The sequence below is a fragment of the Corvus cornix genome, chromosome 8 (genome assembly GCF_000738735.6).
Source record: "Corvus cornix cornix isolate S_Up_H32 chromosome 8, ASM73873v5, whole genome shotgun sequence".
Classification (NCBI taxonomy): domain Eukaryota; kingdom Metazoa; phylum Chordata; class Aves; order Passeriformes; family Corvidae; genus Corvus; species Corvus cornix.
Genome location: NC_046338.1, coordinates 24,177,880 through 24,194,719, shown reverse-complemented (window position 1 = coordinate 24,194,719; position 16,840 = coordinate 24,177,880). Strand labels below are relative to the sequence as shown.

Below are 16,840 nucleotides of genomic sequence, written 5' to 3'. Positions count from 1 at the left end.
CACCATCTGAATTAATGATATATTTGTGCAAGTCATGTCCTGTCTCTCATGTGGGACTGAAATGCTGATCCAGAACATTGCTGTGCACTAATAAGCCTGTGCCCCAGTGCAAAGCTGTTTTTCTCTGCTTTTTTTTCTCTGCAGCATGGTAACATGATGATTATTAATCCTGACCATGCAGTGCTGAGAGGTCCCACTCACACTGAGTGTTGTATAACAGTGTGGTAAACAGCTGAGGAAGGCCACGGAAGGCAGTCAGCATCCTAACAAACCATCAAGGCCAAGGAATTTGCCCTGCTAAGCAGGCGTAGGAGGAACCCAAATGAGGAGATGAGGACAGTCTCCACGGGCTCTGTAAGCCACCAAGTTAGAGAAGTTAAATCCCATTCATGTAACTCTTAATTGGCTGGGTACAAATCACCAGGACTGGACGACACCCTCCATGTCCTTGAAGGAGCCAGAATGCACAACTGCTGGCCAAGTGCCCCACCTCTCCTCACAGTCCGGGTGACTAAGCATAGGGGATTTGCCAGTACCCCATCTCCAGTGGGGACCCTGGCAACTAAACCCCAGTAATGACTAGTTTTACTTCTTTTGCAAAGCTGTAATGACAGACATTTGGCCTAAGTCTGCTTTTCATGTACGAGTCAGGCACATCTCTTTGAAATTGTTCTCTTATCGTTCCCTTTGTTCTTTTGCACTTACCATTGATGTTTACAGCTGGCAGCACTATAGACATCTTTGGTCTCCTGGTCTTGTTATGTGTGGTGGCTGGCAGTAACAGGTGGTCCTGGAAAACAGAAAAAAAGATGTGTTAAATCTACTCTCAAAGTGGAGAGCTGGGAAAATGCCTTTCCATTCTCTCTTACTGGCAGTCCACACGGAACTGTTTACAACAGCTCAGAAAATTCATATTGTTGAGGGAGTCTTCCAAAAGTCACAGCAATTGCTCATGCTGTGTAACCAAGAAGAAATCCCTACTGCATGCAGCAGAATATGAAAAAGCCTTGATCATGTGGAAAGAGATAGAAACTACTATTAAGCCCTCGTTCAGCAGAGTGCTTATGTGTATGATTAAAGTAATTTAACTTGACTTCAATGATATTTAAACGTGGTTAAGGACCTTGCTGAATCGAAGTTTAACTTGCAGAGCTGTTTACTTTATATGTAAGTCATCTTGCTGTCTCTGTCAAGCCCTACACCACACGCCTCATGCAGCCGGACTGCACTGCTCAGAGTTGGGATGGGGTGTGAAACACAAGCTCTGCTGACAAAACCTTCCAGGGAAGCTGGATGGTAAAGCTGTGCTTTAGTATCTTATCTTTAGTGGGTGCTGCTGTAAGGCAGCAGTGCTCAAACTGACTACCCTGGCTCTGACAGTGGAAGCTGCATCTGGAGGAAATGCTCTGGATACGGACCTGGCCTGCAAGGAAAAATGCAGCCTTTCTTCAGGGTTCTTTTGCTGTGCTGAACTCAAGTTGCTCAACTTGCAGCCTGGAAAAATATGGTTCTTCCCTTATCAATGGAACTTAAAAGCTCTGGTCCAGGCATCTCCCATATTATTAATCCAGTTTGATGTTCCCCTTTCATGCTTTCCCATGCTTTTTCCACACAAACATCTCATACTTTTGGGCAAGGTTATCTTTTTGGCAGACTGAATGAGACTTCCTTCAGGACACACTAATTTATTAATGTCAGGGTAACTGTAATTTTGCCATTTTAAAATATAAACACTACACTGTTATATTTAAGATTCGGGGAACTGAGTTACACATAAAGTTAGGTGTTAAACATATCAAGATATTCTGTAAATACATTGCAGAAATATCACTCTCTTTTTTTCCCATCAAAAATTTCCCCCCTCAAAACACCGAATGACTGATCATGAGAAGAAAACATTACTTAAATAAATGTCTGCAAAAAACATCTCGGTACCAAAATTATAAAACCACTCTGGTATAATTCGCAGATCACATATGTAATTCCCATTTCACTTCTGAACCACTTAAGATTAAGACAACATTCACTAAGACAATGAACCTTACATAAAAATTGTTCTTGAAATCCAACGTTCCCAAAGGAACAGGCCAAAGATAAGATGTTCATTAAATTACATTTTGTAACAATGCCCTTGTCATGATTTGATGACTATTTTTAGCAGAGCTTAAAAAATGTTTATACTGTTTGGTTTTTTTTCTTTTTTAATGCTTCTGATAGTCCACATCATCATTACCTCCCAAACCACAAGTACTGCACAGATGATCACCTGAGAGTCATTACAAGCAGCAACTGCTTTTTGCTAACCTATCTGAAGATTGGTGCATTAATTTACGCTGCCTTATAATGGCACCTTTATTTACTCTGTGTATGAACTGTATTAAGAACTACCACAAGGACTTTACAGCTGTATCCAAATGTGCTTTGGAGCTGCTGCACAACCTCTCAGTGATTCAACACCAACTGTGGAGAAGACAGACAAACAAAAAGCTCTAAACCCAGACTACTCCCAGGAGCTAATGTGCAGGATGCACAGACTGTCTGGAAGCTGCCCAGCTACAGTGAGACGTTTTATAAATCTGGAATTGGTGAAATTTATCTATCTCTCCAATCATCTTTAATACACACTGTGACAATCAGTGCAAACTTGCAAAGTTACCTAACTACCCTCACTCTACTTTGAAGTCAAAAGGGTATGCTGCAGAATATCAGGTATTTTGACCACAGTTAGCCACTCACAACATTCTCAAGCCTGAAAGTCTTCAAATAGTCCAAACCTTTATTTGAAAGCAATACATAATTAATTCTATGCCACAGGAAGGAGTGTACAGATGAGTGATTTGAAAGAAATTAGACATTTAGAAACATTGTTTAGAATGTATTTCTAAAATGTCCTGTACTGTTCTGAAGGATGCTGAATTGCATCCCAGAGGGGGATGTGACACTATTACTCATCACTAATTTTAAACAGTAGGCAAACCACCCCCCCCCCCCCAAATTAAAATGCTGTTTTTGATATTAACACATGGTATAAAACTGAAAATGAATAAAAGCAAATTTTGCAAGTCAGCATCTGGCTCAGGAGCATGAGTGTCAACCAGAGGCAGAATAAGTCAGAACTATTACCCAACAACAGATGGCTTTGGCTGGGACCAGGAGTTATACTCAGACGACAGTTTAAACAGACAAAGCAGACCTGAGACTGCTGGCAGAATGACTGGAAAAATATCAGCCTGGAAAAATATTCCAAATGAGCCCTTGCTTCAGCATTGTCATTTTGCTTTTGATCATCTCTACAGCTCTGTGATACTGAAGCCAGATGAGATGGTCTGACAGATAAATATAGACACAGATACTAAAAATCCAGCCACGAACACATTACCTTCATTTAGTAAGTCTCAACAACACATGGAACTGCAATAAGGATTCTGAGGTTTCTTGCATATCACATCAGTGTTATCAGGACTCTAGCAGGGATTAAGCTTTAGAGCCTCATGTATCTCTAACCCCTACAGCCAAATGGCAGTAGAAATCCTACTCCACTGTGCTAGAATATTCCAAAAGTCCTGCTGCTCTTGCAGCTTCAGCCTCAGTCTCATGACATGTGGTTTGGTACTCTAAGTCCCTCCTACCTAGATGCATGAAAAGATGCAGACATTTTAGCTTTTATTAAAAAAACCTGGTTTTAACTCCCATAGTTTAAGGACGTAAACGAAACATCATCACTGCATACCATGAGGTTTCATTAGAGGAAAAAAATGCTAGTCATGGGTCTTTTTGATTTCATTTTGTTTCTTAAACTATCATCACTTCTAAGCTGGGCTCTTGGCTTTTAAATTAGTAGAACTAACAATATTGCTTGTTTTGGCTTTTGCAATGCATATCCCATCAGCCACAGCACCTCCCAGGGAACAGTCCTGCACCTCCTCCATTCCTGTTTCATTGTGTGACAGAAACACATAGGAATTAATCCTCACAGTATGCCCACAATGGAGGAAAATATTGCAGGGACTGTTTGGAGGAGAGGTGCACGCATCTGAGGGAATCCCGCATGACACGGGACACAAAGGAGCGGATTTCCAGCCCCGCAAGGCTGTGCACTCTCAGCATGAGCTGTCTTTCCTCCTATCCCAGAGGTTACTATCTGTCAAATCAATTCCCCCAGATTTTTCTTACCTTCTTAGCTGTTGGGCTTAGGTATGGGTAAGTATTTTTCAAAAGGCTTTTCTGAGGTCTTAATTAACGACACGATGTAGATGTGCTTTGTTAGAGCATATTTAGCACATCTGCCTGTGTGAACACTGCTGGTCGTGCTGCTGCAGGGCAGGCCAAGCCTCTGACCCTTCCCAGTGGCTTGGAGAATGTACCCTACAAAGTACAGATGTGATCCATGCAGGAGCCAAGGCTCCAGGAACACAGCCCCCAGCCCACTTCCCACGAAGGCTTTGTCAAGACGTCCCAACGAGCCCCGCTCTTCGTTAAGAGATCCATCTCTGACAAACCAAGGATAATCTTTTGCAAAAACCAGTGACATTTGTTGCTTTACAGCAATAAAAGCTCTGAGGAGACTGGATTAAAATACCAAAGGAAAACTTTAATGTGCTGTTCTGGCAATTTGCCTTGATGAGGAGATTTGATCTTTACCATTGCCTTGGAGACCACCTCCGTGCTAGAATATTGCAACCAACAAAGGCAGCTGCCAGAGCAGAGGGGGCAAATGGAGCCAGGCGCCTCGGCATGCCAAAGGGCACTCTGTCCAGCAGCTTCCCAAGGCTTCTTACAGCAAACAAACACTGGAGCTGGGCATTTTTTCATCTCTGTTTATGACTAAGAAGTCTCCCAGGGAATTGTGTGCCTCAACCTCTTCCAGCCTGACTTTTCCCGCTGTGATTCTAGGACCACATTACAGCCACTGCCGACCCAGGCTGAGGAGCTCCCCACATCCCACTGAGGGGCCATTTTTCTTTAATGGCACTGCTTCTGCAGTGTTCAACATCTCCTGACAGCTTAAAAGATTATCTGTTAATCTGACCACACCTAGTGATCTCAAGATAAAGCAGATAGAAAAAAAGTGCTTTTTCAATCATACAAAAATTGTGCATCAAATCCATGCATTGTCTTTCGAACCTGTTTTTTCTGAACATCTTCAGGGATTTCGAGTCAATGACATGGCACTGGACCTTCTTTACAGGTATGCTTTTGGCAATACAAAGAATGTGCAACAAAAATGTGCTCTCCCAAGCCCAAAAAACTGCATGCTGCTTCAGAGACTCATCCAGAGTACATATACTCCAAGGAGCTAGAGTTCTTAAACCCCTGAGCTGACAGAGCCCACGAGCCAGCTTTTTTTCCCACAAACAGCAGATATAACACTTCTAAAAGAATTTCAGGATCATTGTTTCAGGCTTTCTGCTGTTGCCAGAGATGTGATGTGTCTGTCCTGTTCTCCTACACGGACCACTGACCTGGCCCTGAACAGCATCACAGCCTTTGGCACACAACTCCTGGCCAAGAAAGGGTACCTGAGAACTTCATTCACAAGGAATCCAGGGCTGGATCTCAGCAGCTCTCTGAATACAAAAGGAGGTTGTTCCCCAGGGAAGAGAATTCACCAAGGTGCACTCAGAGCCAAGGGGCTGATTCTCATCTACCCCAGCAGTTCCCAATACCACAAAGCACAGAGCACAGATCAGATGTAAATGGGAGTCAGGTCTTGGCATTTCTGGTTTCCACTGCCAGTTCAAAAAGGATATGTATGAAAGTTTACAAATTTGTAGAGGAAATGGCTGCATAATTTCATTATGGATTCATTTGGGTGACGGCAACCATATGGTCCCCTGAGGTTACACCACACTGGAGGCAGCACTGGTCCATCTGAAAATGCTAGAAGTTCCTGAAACACTGCCTTCACTATCAGTGGATGTTAAACAGGATGTTAAATGCAGAGGGGAGAGTGCCTCTGGAAGCACTTCTGACCCTTGTATCTGAAAAGCATGGGGATAGTTTTGAGAACAGAAAAAAAAAAAGGAGAGGAAACCAATTAAAACCTCTACACAAACTGTGACTCATAGCCACCACTCTTTGCTCATCATACCATGAACTTAGTAAAGCTGACTTGTTTTTAAAGTTGATGCACTGAGTTTGTTTGCTTGGTTTCTGCGGTTCTTTTTTAAAGATAGACCTTAGAAATCCAAGGAGGTCTACTCACCTCATCATGGATCCTTACAGGGAATCCATGACATGAAAAGTATGGGAGCAGGTGAAAGATGGGATAATGACTGCAAGGAACCCACAGAAAACCCACATTAGAATTTCACACGGCATCAGCCTCTCTGCACCACTCTTGACAGCCCACCCTGAGAGGTCCCAGTAGCTTTACCCCTTTGAGTTTAACAATAATCATTTAACTTGGTTTGAAATTGTACCAGTTCTACCTGTATAAACCTTGACATTAGCCAGCACACATCAACAGTTTGATTTTGCAGCACAATTAAAGAAGACCGTTTGCAATTGAGAATTCAACCCCTAATCATAGCATCTAATTACTTTTCTAGGTTTTAAGCCCATTTTGAGGGATGGGGAGAAGACTGTCCCAGAACAAGAAAGCTCCAAAAAGTGGTGGGAATAGAGATTCTTTTTCCGCTTTTATTTTTGTCAGAATTGCTCCTTTTCATGCCAGTGCTGTTCCAGTCCCTGTGTTTCTGTGCACAGGTGGTTTTTACAGCCTATACTTTGCGCACAGAGATGGAATGAAGTGAAGAGATATGATTTTTATTTAAGTGTTCTACCAGAAATAGCTCGATCCCACAGTCAATAAAATGTCCTGTAGTGTAAGATTACACTTTTCTGCCATTCCGAGACAAATTTTCATAAATAAAACCTAACTGCACTCTGGAAGAGTTTCTAGTCACTGTCCCTGCAGAAGGAGGAGTTGCTATCCAGTTTAGTTTCCACATGAGGGACCTTTTAATGAAGAAGTCTTTAGCCTTTTATTGTAAATTGTGCTACTGCCAGATGTGATATGGCCTGGGCTCCAAAAGCAAACTAACTGGAAAGCACCTCGCTGTGAGTCAGAGAGCCTTGTGAAAATCCCAGAGACCTCAGAGGAATGGAAAATTCACTCTGTCACAAGCTTCCTCTGGAAGAGTTTCCCCCACTCCCTTCAAAGGCAGCACTGCTGCTTGTCCACGAGCAGGGCTCAGCTTTGGAGTGTTTTCTCAGTGTAAAGGAGAACCAGCAGCAAAGGATCTCCTGGATTAAGAACTAGAAAGGTTATGGAGACTACTAAGAATAACAGAGACCTGCTGGGAACTGTGTCCTTTGCAGTTCACAACCATGCAGAGCATTGTGGAGGTGCACAAAAGGCAGCTGTAAAGCACGTGTCACACAAAGGTGGAAAATATTGATACACTATTCAGTTTTTCTATTTTCATGGCTTATAATCCTTTTATTCAACATACAAGGCTGAAGAGGAGGAACCAATTAAAACCTCTACACAAACTGTGACTCATAGCCACCACTCTTTGCTCATCATACCATGAACTTAGTAAAGCTGACTTGTTTTTAAAGTTGATGCATTGAGTTTTTTCGTTTGCTTGGTGTCTGAGTTTTTTTTTAAAGGTAGACATTAGAAATCCAAGGAGATCTACTCACCTCAGCATGGATCCTTACAGGGAATCCATGACATGAAGAGTATGGGAGCAGGTGAAAGATGGGGTAATGACTGCAAGGAACCCACAGAAAACACATAATAGAATTTCACACGGTATCAGCTTCTCTGCTATCAGTCTTGAGACAACACTGAAATATGCTGGTTATCAGGTATCTATAGACTCTACCCAGTGGGCCTCTGAGAAGGCACCGTGTCTCCCTCCAGGAAGTGGAACATGAGCACACTTCCAAAGACACGCTCATTAACCTTCTGTCCTACTGAAACATCTATCTTCATCCTGTTAACCAAGTGACACCAGACCTGCAAAATTACCAGCTTCTCTCAAGATCCCCATTCCTTTGCAAATCCCTCACTCTGGAATTACCCAAGATGAACCTGCCTCATTTCTACCCAAGCTATTTGAATATCTTTTTTGACTTTGACATCCTAAATAAGAGGCACTAAATACCATCATCCTTGCCCTGTGGATAGGGAATGCCCCAGGAAATGACAGTTTGCAGAAACTTGAATGAGGCACAGCAACACCAGTCCAATTGCAAGGGAGAATGAGGTGAAGGCACCCCATTTGGACTTTATTTCTATCATAAATGTACTTTTCCTTGTAGTTTTGTCTTTTTTTTATCTGAATAGGAAGGAAAAAGGCCATGTGAACAAGGAGGGCACAGGACAGAGACTGGACAGAAATCCTGCCAATTAAACTTGTCTGCAGAACTGCTCTGCAGGCCCAAAAGTAAAGAACAATGCATGCATTTGCTATGATGTAATTTTGGTTTGGCAGCAGATTAAAAAAAAATTCCTAAATGCGAAGTAAGAGGATGTGAGGGACAGAATTCTATGCTTAAGTAAACAGTTTTGGTTAAAATCGTATAGGAAAGTTCTAAAGGACTTGAAAATACTTTGATAATTTGTGTGTGTGTTATTTGTGGAAATTAGCTGAGTTTCAAAACAAATTGGAAAAGGTATGTCTAGCTGACTTAGTTCTGTGCCTCTGTGAAAGGTAAAAAAATCCCAGCTTGTACTGGTGGAAAAGTTCCTCAGTTATGTTTGATAAGGATCAAATTTTCTTCTAAAGGCTCTCTCAATCAAACCAGCATCATAAAATTAAAAATGTTTGCTTCAAATTACTTGAAAATAATGTTTCTCTGCCATCTTCTGTCCTTCCCAGGGGCTATAGGAGCACAGAAATGCAGTTCATCTGCAACTCCCAGCTGAGTCTGTCAACTATCTTTGCAGATTTTACAAAGTTGTAAGACCCAAAAGGAATTAATTGTTTTATTACTACTACCCATAAAAAGAAATTCCCCTCCTTCTATAATTCACTGCAGCAAAGCTCTGCCTGTGCATAGCATCTGTAGGCTATTAGTTTTGCAACTGCAATCTGTAATTGCAAAAACATGTCATTTAGGTAGGGCATGTGAATCCAGCCCAGTAAAACCAAAAAGGATATAATCCAGATTCTTTGCTTCTCTCACAAAACATTAACCCAAAGTTGCTGTATTTGTCAGCAAGACCTCAGGTCTTCTACAGAAGACAAATCCTGGATTCCCAGAATTACTGCTCAGCTGGAGACTGCCCCAAAAAGCACAGCCAACCCGAACTGTAGTGGAGAATGTTACTATCAGCAAACACCATTTTTCTGCTGGTCTGCCTCTTGCAGCCCAGCCCCACAAGCACAGAGCCAGCCAGGGCATAAAAACGATGCAGTTTCATGGGCACACTCCTTAGAGTGGAGCGTGATCTCTTCAGATCACATTCCCAAGAAACAGAAGTTGGATGGCTAAAAAGAAATTTATGCCAGGCTTTCTCCAAATGCTGGATCAATGTAACACTGGGGTTCCAAACCCATTTGCTAATACAGCTGTCCCCTGCTTTCTCTTCCAGCTGACTTCAAAGCACAGTGAAGTACTAGAACACTTTGATCTCGCTTTGTGGTGACATCTCCATCCTGAGAGCTCTTCAGAGCCCACTTGACAATGCCACAGCCAACCTCACTCACTGTCAGCAGTAGCCTTCCTCCACACAGGAGGGTGGACCAGAAGGCTCTTCAAGCAGCATTTCTAAGATCCTTAAGGACCTGGGCTCAAATTTGGAAGTCTGTCAAGATCATACTTCTACCTCACCTTTTCCTTGTCTTGCGAACCGGCAGACCTCTCATGAAAAGACTGTATGAGAAAGATGCTGACAGCAATCAGGGTTAAAAAGATACCAAAGATAGCAATCAGGGTTAAATACACATGAGAAGCGTTCAGGAATAGCTACACAAGTCCAGGAAAGGTCACACAGGCTGTGACTGAACACTCTTCTGGCAGAACAACTTAATTTCAAAGCAGCAGAAAGGATGCCTTCTTACAGAGCAAAAATGCCCACACATGCAGACAGCTGGGAATGCAAGAGAACTTTAAAATCCTAACCAGAAACAACTGTGAAGTAGAGCCAAGACTTCAATCTTTTTTAAATCAAGGCAATTAATCTGATCACAGTGTGTTCATTCCTACAACACATATGGCACAAGATCCAGCCCTGATGTGAAGTTACTGTCTTCTTGCCTTCTGCAGCAACAGAAAGAATTTGAATCTCCCATTCAAGCTCCACACTATGTAAGACAGCTGCAAACCAAGAAGTAGAGTACCTGCAGTTGTCAATGCAACAGACTCAGCATCTTGGACAGCTCAGCTAAAGAAGCTGAGACACTCAGAATTTGGACACAATGCAGGATTCAGTCTGAAGGGCAACTTTTATTAAGTGGATCCAAACATGTTCCCATGCAAAGAAAAATTATATATATTACTAGTGTACAGGTGAAGATACATTTAAAGCTGTGAATAAAAATACTACTAGACTGCAAAACTCCATTTCACAGAAGCTGCTAATGATTCTAAAAAGTGTGCACCTGGTCCATCATATGGCACAATAGGACCCAACTGTTCATCAGCCCAAAAACTGAGCGTGCACAGATGCATTTCTGAGTTGAACACCTGCTATTTACCTTAAAACATGTTTTAGTGTCTGCAAAGAGAGCATACATGCCCTTTGCAGGCAGGAGATCAGGTACTGGATTCAGATCTGGTTTGAGGGAATAAAAAGACAACTGCAGCGTACATCTCGTGGTGTGACATCCTCCCTTTCCGGATCCATCCGCTGATCTGTGACTGCTGCCAACTTGCTGGAAATATATTCACTGAGGAGGCTAAGCAAACAAACTGAAAGCAAGGCTACTGACAGGAGGGAATAAAGTAAGTCTGAACTAAATTCAGACCAAACCCAGTGGGAGCCAAACTCAGGGTGCTCCTCTCTCTTCTCCCTGCTGGGACAGCCACAGCTTGCTGCTGCTTGTCCTTCAGTGCCTGTCCTGGTTTCAACTGGGAGAGAGTTAATTTTCTTCTTAGCAGCTGGCATGGTGCCTGTTTTGAATTTATGTAAGAATAAAGTTGATAACACTGATGCTTTGGCTGGTGCTGAGAAGAGCTTACCGTAAATCAAGGACTTTTGGCTCTCCCATGATCTGCCAGTGAGCAGGTGCACTGCTGGGAGCCTGGATAGCTGACCCAAACTGGACAAAGGGATATCCCATACCACAGAATGTTGTGTCCAGTACACAAACTGGGGAGAACTGGCTGGGATTGCTGCTTGGGACAGGCTGGGCGTCAGTCAGCAACTGTGCTGTGCACCACTTGCTCCTCTCCTCTCTCTCTTTTTCACTATAATTGTTACTACTTTAATTATTATCATATTGCTTTTATTTTAATTATTAAACTGGTTTTATCTTACAAGGTGTACTTTTTTTCCCCCAGTTGTCCTCCCCCACTGGTGGGGAGACAGGGACTGAGCAAGTGGCTGCATGGTACTGATTTACTAGATGAGGTTAAACCATGGTACTGCCCAAGAGCAGACAGTGGCAGCTTGATTCTCATCTGCAGCCAGAGAGATGCTGCTTCTGAGACCACAGCAGATGTACAGGAAATCAGCAACAAATTTTTCCTAATTGTGGAAGTTGCATCAGTTACACAGAAATACACCAGAGGACTGGAAAGTCTGGGTTAGAAGAGTTTGTTATCCCTCAAATTCTTGGAAAAAGCAACTGGCCGTGAGTTACGTTTCTGGGGATCTCCTCCTGCCCTCCATCCTTTAGCCTCATGTGCTCAGGGTACCTGAATCTCTCTCTAAACCTCTATGAAGCTAACCCCTCTTCATGGAGATGGAGGTAATCACCTCCCAAGCTGCGGGAAGAAATGATGTTTTAGGTCACAGGCAGAAAGCTGTTTTATAAACACAGGTATGTGTTTATTACTTTTACTAAACTGCCTTTGACCTGGTTTTAAAAAGATAGGTCTCATTTGCATTGTCAGTACCTGCTGGGTAAAGTGGCTTTGAAAGCCCCTTTCTATGGAACCTAAAGAATTGGGTGCTCTTTCTTCTCTACCAATTTCTCTCCTCTGATTATAGTACTGAAAGTGGTTTCCCCCTCCTTCCACATTATGTCAAAGTTGAATAAAATAATACCTTTACATAATCACCCACAATGCAAGTGCCACTGCCAAACCCCCAAGAATAAAGCAACATGGGACATAAGGAAAGAAACACACCCAGGTATCACAGAAATAAACGCTCTTCTCAGCGAGCAGTCGGTTGCATTTTTGCCTGAACCCCCCAGATATACCCAGAGCTCTGCAATGACTTCAGCTCAGACCCAGGTGGGTCTCTGCACATCTTGGCAGCAGGGACAGGCAAAGTCCCTGGGCTGCCGATGGCTGGATGGTGGTCTGGCACACTCAGGCCATGGCTGGGGCTCCAAATCCAAGCTGCCTTCTGTTTCCCCCAAAATGTTGGTGCACAGACAACAAAGTTTTCCTATTAGGATGCAGTGGGCTGAATCCAAATTTGATGGCAGCGTTTTAAGCTGTGCAATGTGTATTGCATTCCAGCTGCTTGTTGGAAAGATGTTTCTCATTCTGCAGATTCTGGGACATCTGTATGGCTAAGGATTCACCAACTATTCATATCTTCTTCTAATTAAAGAGATATTCAATATAATGATGTTAAAGAAGTTATTGCCTCTGTTACTAATAATCTCAGTTAAGAGAGTATGAAGATGAACTTTCCTTTCTTTTTTTTTGCCCATGGGTTTGTATTTAGCCTAGCCTGATGAGCTTTCTCCTTTTCACATTTGTATCTAAGTTTCACTTCTAAATCTCAATTCTGAGTCCAGATTTTTTGCCAAATGTCTGCTCTGTTTGAATTTCTAGTCTTGCTGAGGAAGACTTAAATCAGTTTTAGAACCAGAGATCATTTTATAAGGGAAAAAGGACTATAAACACTTAACATTTCCCCCTTAAAAGAACCCCCTCAAACCAAACCAAGAAAACAATCTGATGGAAAATGGTCTTAAAAGCATATAGAAGGTATGTGATTAACTCATACTTGGAAGCAAAAAGGATCTTGGATGCCTGATATTGAGGATTCTTCCTTAATCACCCCCAAGCTACCTTAAGTGCACTTCAGAATGGCATAGCCTAAGCAATCTGATCCCCATGACCACCGAAAACAGGAGGGTTCCTTCTCCTTCCCTGCCATCCTCTGGCAATTGTCAGACTCTCCTGACAGTCCCCCATATTCCTCAAGCTGTTTTCCCACCAAGACAATAAAACGGCCCAAGGAGGGATCTGACCAGAGTATGAACAGCCAAGGAACTGGCATGGACAACAGGAACCCTCCTTTCTGGTGGTGGTAAACCATGTAAATGACTCACTGGTCTTTACCCTCAAAAAGTCCTGGGATCTGCTCATGTAGCTAGGGAAGAAATCATCCAGTTTTGAACAGTGTGAGAGTACTACAGTGTTGTACAAGCCATCATACAAGCCACTTGTACTTGTCCATTGTACAGCTTGTAGAAAACAGCAATTTCCACAGAAAAAGGTTTCTCGTGTGACAACAGTTCGCTTGGATCCTGGTCTGAAACCTGATAATGGACAAACAGAGCTGTAAACTGGTGCACGAGCATTACACTCCTAGTCCATCTCGTGACTATGCATGTGAGTAACTGCCTGTCTGCCACAGCAATTGAATTAGCAAGATCACAGGCACCAGATTAGATAAAAGAGAGGGAAAGGTCAGCTTTGGGAAGATAAAAACGTGGAGATTCTTGCTTGCATGCTACTCAGAAGACATCAGGCTACGGCTTTCAGGCTGGGCCTGGCTCTCTTCCTGCAGAGGAATATGTTTTCTTCTATCAGTACTTGCCAGCTCTCCACCACATTTAGAACATAACGACTCAAGCAAATAGAAGGCTTTCATCTCCCCACTCAGCGTGAGATCAATTTTTTCCAGCTTTAGCTGTCTCACAGAGCTGTCTGGGCTCCCTTTAAAACCTACAGAAGGAAAGGCACCTCTGGAAGGAAATCCAGTCCATGCAAGGGTAGGTGTTTGGGATAGGTGGGGAAAACTGAGAAGAGCTTTTCTGCCTCCATTAAGCAGAGAAGGAGCCTTGAGTGGTGCTTGAGAATTTGTGGTGCCTGTAGTCCATAAAGTAGCAACAACAATCTGTGAAATGATTTAAGAAAGAAGCCAGATGAAATGAAATTAAGGAAGAAAAACAGAAGTATGAGAGGAACACTGCAAATTAAGCAAACCTAAGCCTTTATCAGTGCACTTCTCACTTGACATGTGCCAATAACTTAAGACATCTAGAAGTACAGAAAAATGCTTTTGCCTTCAAGTGTTCTCATTATGTACATTTTTCTCGTGGAACAAGAAGTCTCAAGCTAATTTCAACATTTTCTACAAATATTCTGCAAAGTATGATGCAACTGTATCAGCTTCTGTGTAACCACAGAAGCTCTGTTTTCATAAATGTGGGTTTTAAAAATGAAATGCCCCATTGACAACATTTCACCAAACCACTGGAGTTTCCAGCTTTTTTATTTCAAAATACAGGGGACTTTCAGGTCAAAGAAAGCTCTACCAGAATTCTTATCATAGAATAAAGATGTGAGAAATGATGCATGAAAGGTTTCAGGTGAGGACATGCATCAGTGTTTTCTTAGACACTGAGGGTACAAATAATAAGGCAAAATAATTGATTTCACTACACGGATAGCATCAATTGCACGGGCACTTTTTAAATCACCCAAATTACATATGAACCCTCCCCTCTTTTCTTGCTCCTGTACTGGTTTTAATTCTACACAAAAAGACTGAACATCTTAGACACACCACAATTTCTGCAAAATACCAGAGGTACTGAGCAGCCTGAAGGCACCAATCCAAATCCTCTCTTCTAGCTGGAGAGTCGCTCAGCTTGCCATTAACCAGTTTAATATGTGTAGTCACAACTCTCTTTATTACCCCAACTCATCAACAAAAATACCTTATCAGGCTCTTAACGTGCAGGTCTACAGAAGAGCAAGAGCCTGAGGCTACATCCTCCTGGTGGATGTGTTCCCTTTCATTTCCATTCCCTCTCGCCCTCTGAACCTCTTCTGGCTCTGCAGAGCTACCCCTGACCCACACAAAGGCAAGTGAACTCCAGACAGTCCCCAGGCTGCAGATCATTTCCCCCTCTCCCTCTGATCCCACACAGATCTGTTTGTAAGCACACCAAGAGCACACACAGCCCCTATTAACAACTGCACGTGCCATTACTGGGAGGGAAACCCAGACCAGGAGCACAGCAACACATCATCTGATGGGCCAGATTGAACACTGTAACTTCCTGCAAGCCAAGGCAGCTGCATCAGGGCTTTGTCAGGACATTTTCAAACAGAAAAAGCGCTACAAGCAGGTAGAGGTGATTTGTAACAGAATCGGACAGAAGGTGCCACAGCTGAGGTACAGGGTTCTGGTTTCCTTCTTTTAATCCACACCAGTCTTGTTCTTAGATGCCTATTTCCTATGAGAATTAAGGTACTGGAAGTGACTTTTACAAGCAAACAGGTAACTTCTCAAATCAACCATCAAGATTTGGAAAGACTAAGTCATAAGGGTGTCAGTTTTGATCCACGTGAAGAGGTTCTACTCTGCTGGACAGTGATGGTTAGAACTGCCAGGAGAGCAGAAGAGGGATGGAGTGCTGCAGGGAATTAAAAGGTAATTATCTGAGAACTTACAGGATGTCAGGTTCTTCTTTCTGGCCTATCCTGCACTCCTTATATGCCTGTGTGCATGACAATGAGACTGAGGGACATACACTCTTTTAAAATGTATTTCTTACCTCCTTTTGACAAGTGCCACGGTGTGGGCAGTATCCTCCTCCTGGACTGCCATACCAAGCCAACACTAACCAACTCTACCCTGAAATGGAAATACCCTGTCACGACATTGCTGTTTACCCAGCTGGCTTCACAACCTTTTTTCAGCATTTGTAGAACCACACCAGTGTTTAGCCTGAACCCCAAGTTCCTTTCTGCTTGTATAAATGTAGTTCTTTACACTTACTCACCTAGAGCTGCAATTACCTGCTTTTGCCAAAATTTTACACCAAGCAAACTGCAGCATCTGTTGCTTTTCTCCAAATGACGGCACATTTACATCCAGTTTCATGTGGATGAAACATCCAGTGTACATGTTTTTCTATGGTGGCACTTCGGAAACTGAGCTTGAGAAGTCAGGAAACTTCATGCCTGGATTGTATGCAGCACCTCTGCTGCCTGCTGGAGAGTTAAAGCTTACAGCTGGTTAGCAAATGCCAAACAGATGGTCCAGCAAGAGCAAAGAGAAACCCACAGTGTTACTTCCCTGATGTCAAGGAGATGCCCTTCTGGAGATGCTGGTCCCAGAGACAGCAAAATGGTTTCTTTTCAGTCACCTTTTCCAGGAGTCACCTGCCCACTGATTACTCACTGAGTCCTTGATGAAAAGCTCCAGGTCCGAGGGCTCAGCACTGTTCTTAGAAAGAAGAGCTCCATGCTGATTTCCTGGAAAGGAGATTAAACAAGAGCCTCCCAGATGCTAACAAGTGACTCAACCTAAGAATCTCCACACTGAGGAACAGCTTGGGAATGTGCACTTCTAGAGTCTCTAGAGCATTGTTTAACACACAGGAGCCTGGTGGGATTCAGATCCAAAGGCCTGTGTTCCTTCACACAGCGCGACTCTCTGAGCACAGCTCAGAATGCCTTCCTCATATTGGATATAACCCTCTTGGAGACAGCTGACACTTGAAACCTTATTTTGGAT

At 43.0% G+C, this 16,840-nt stretch overlaps 1 protein-coding gene across 1 annotated transcript in view; it reads right to left on the bottom strand.

Annotated features, from left to right (window-relative positions):
- The window catches only part of ATF6 (activating transcription factor 6), a 73,254-nt gene that overhangs the window by 17,407 nt on the left and 39,007 nt on the right, over positions 1-16,840 (bottom strand). Inside the window, 1 exon segment of the mRNA XM_039555705.1 lies at positions 706-790. Within this exon segment, the coding sequence (XP_039411639.1) occupies positions 706-790 (85 nt within the window).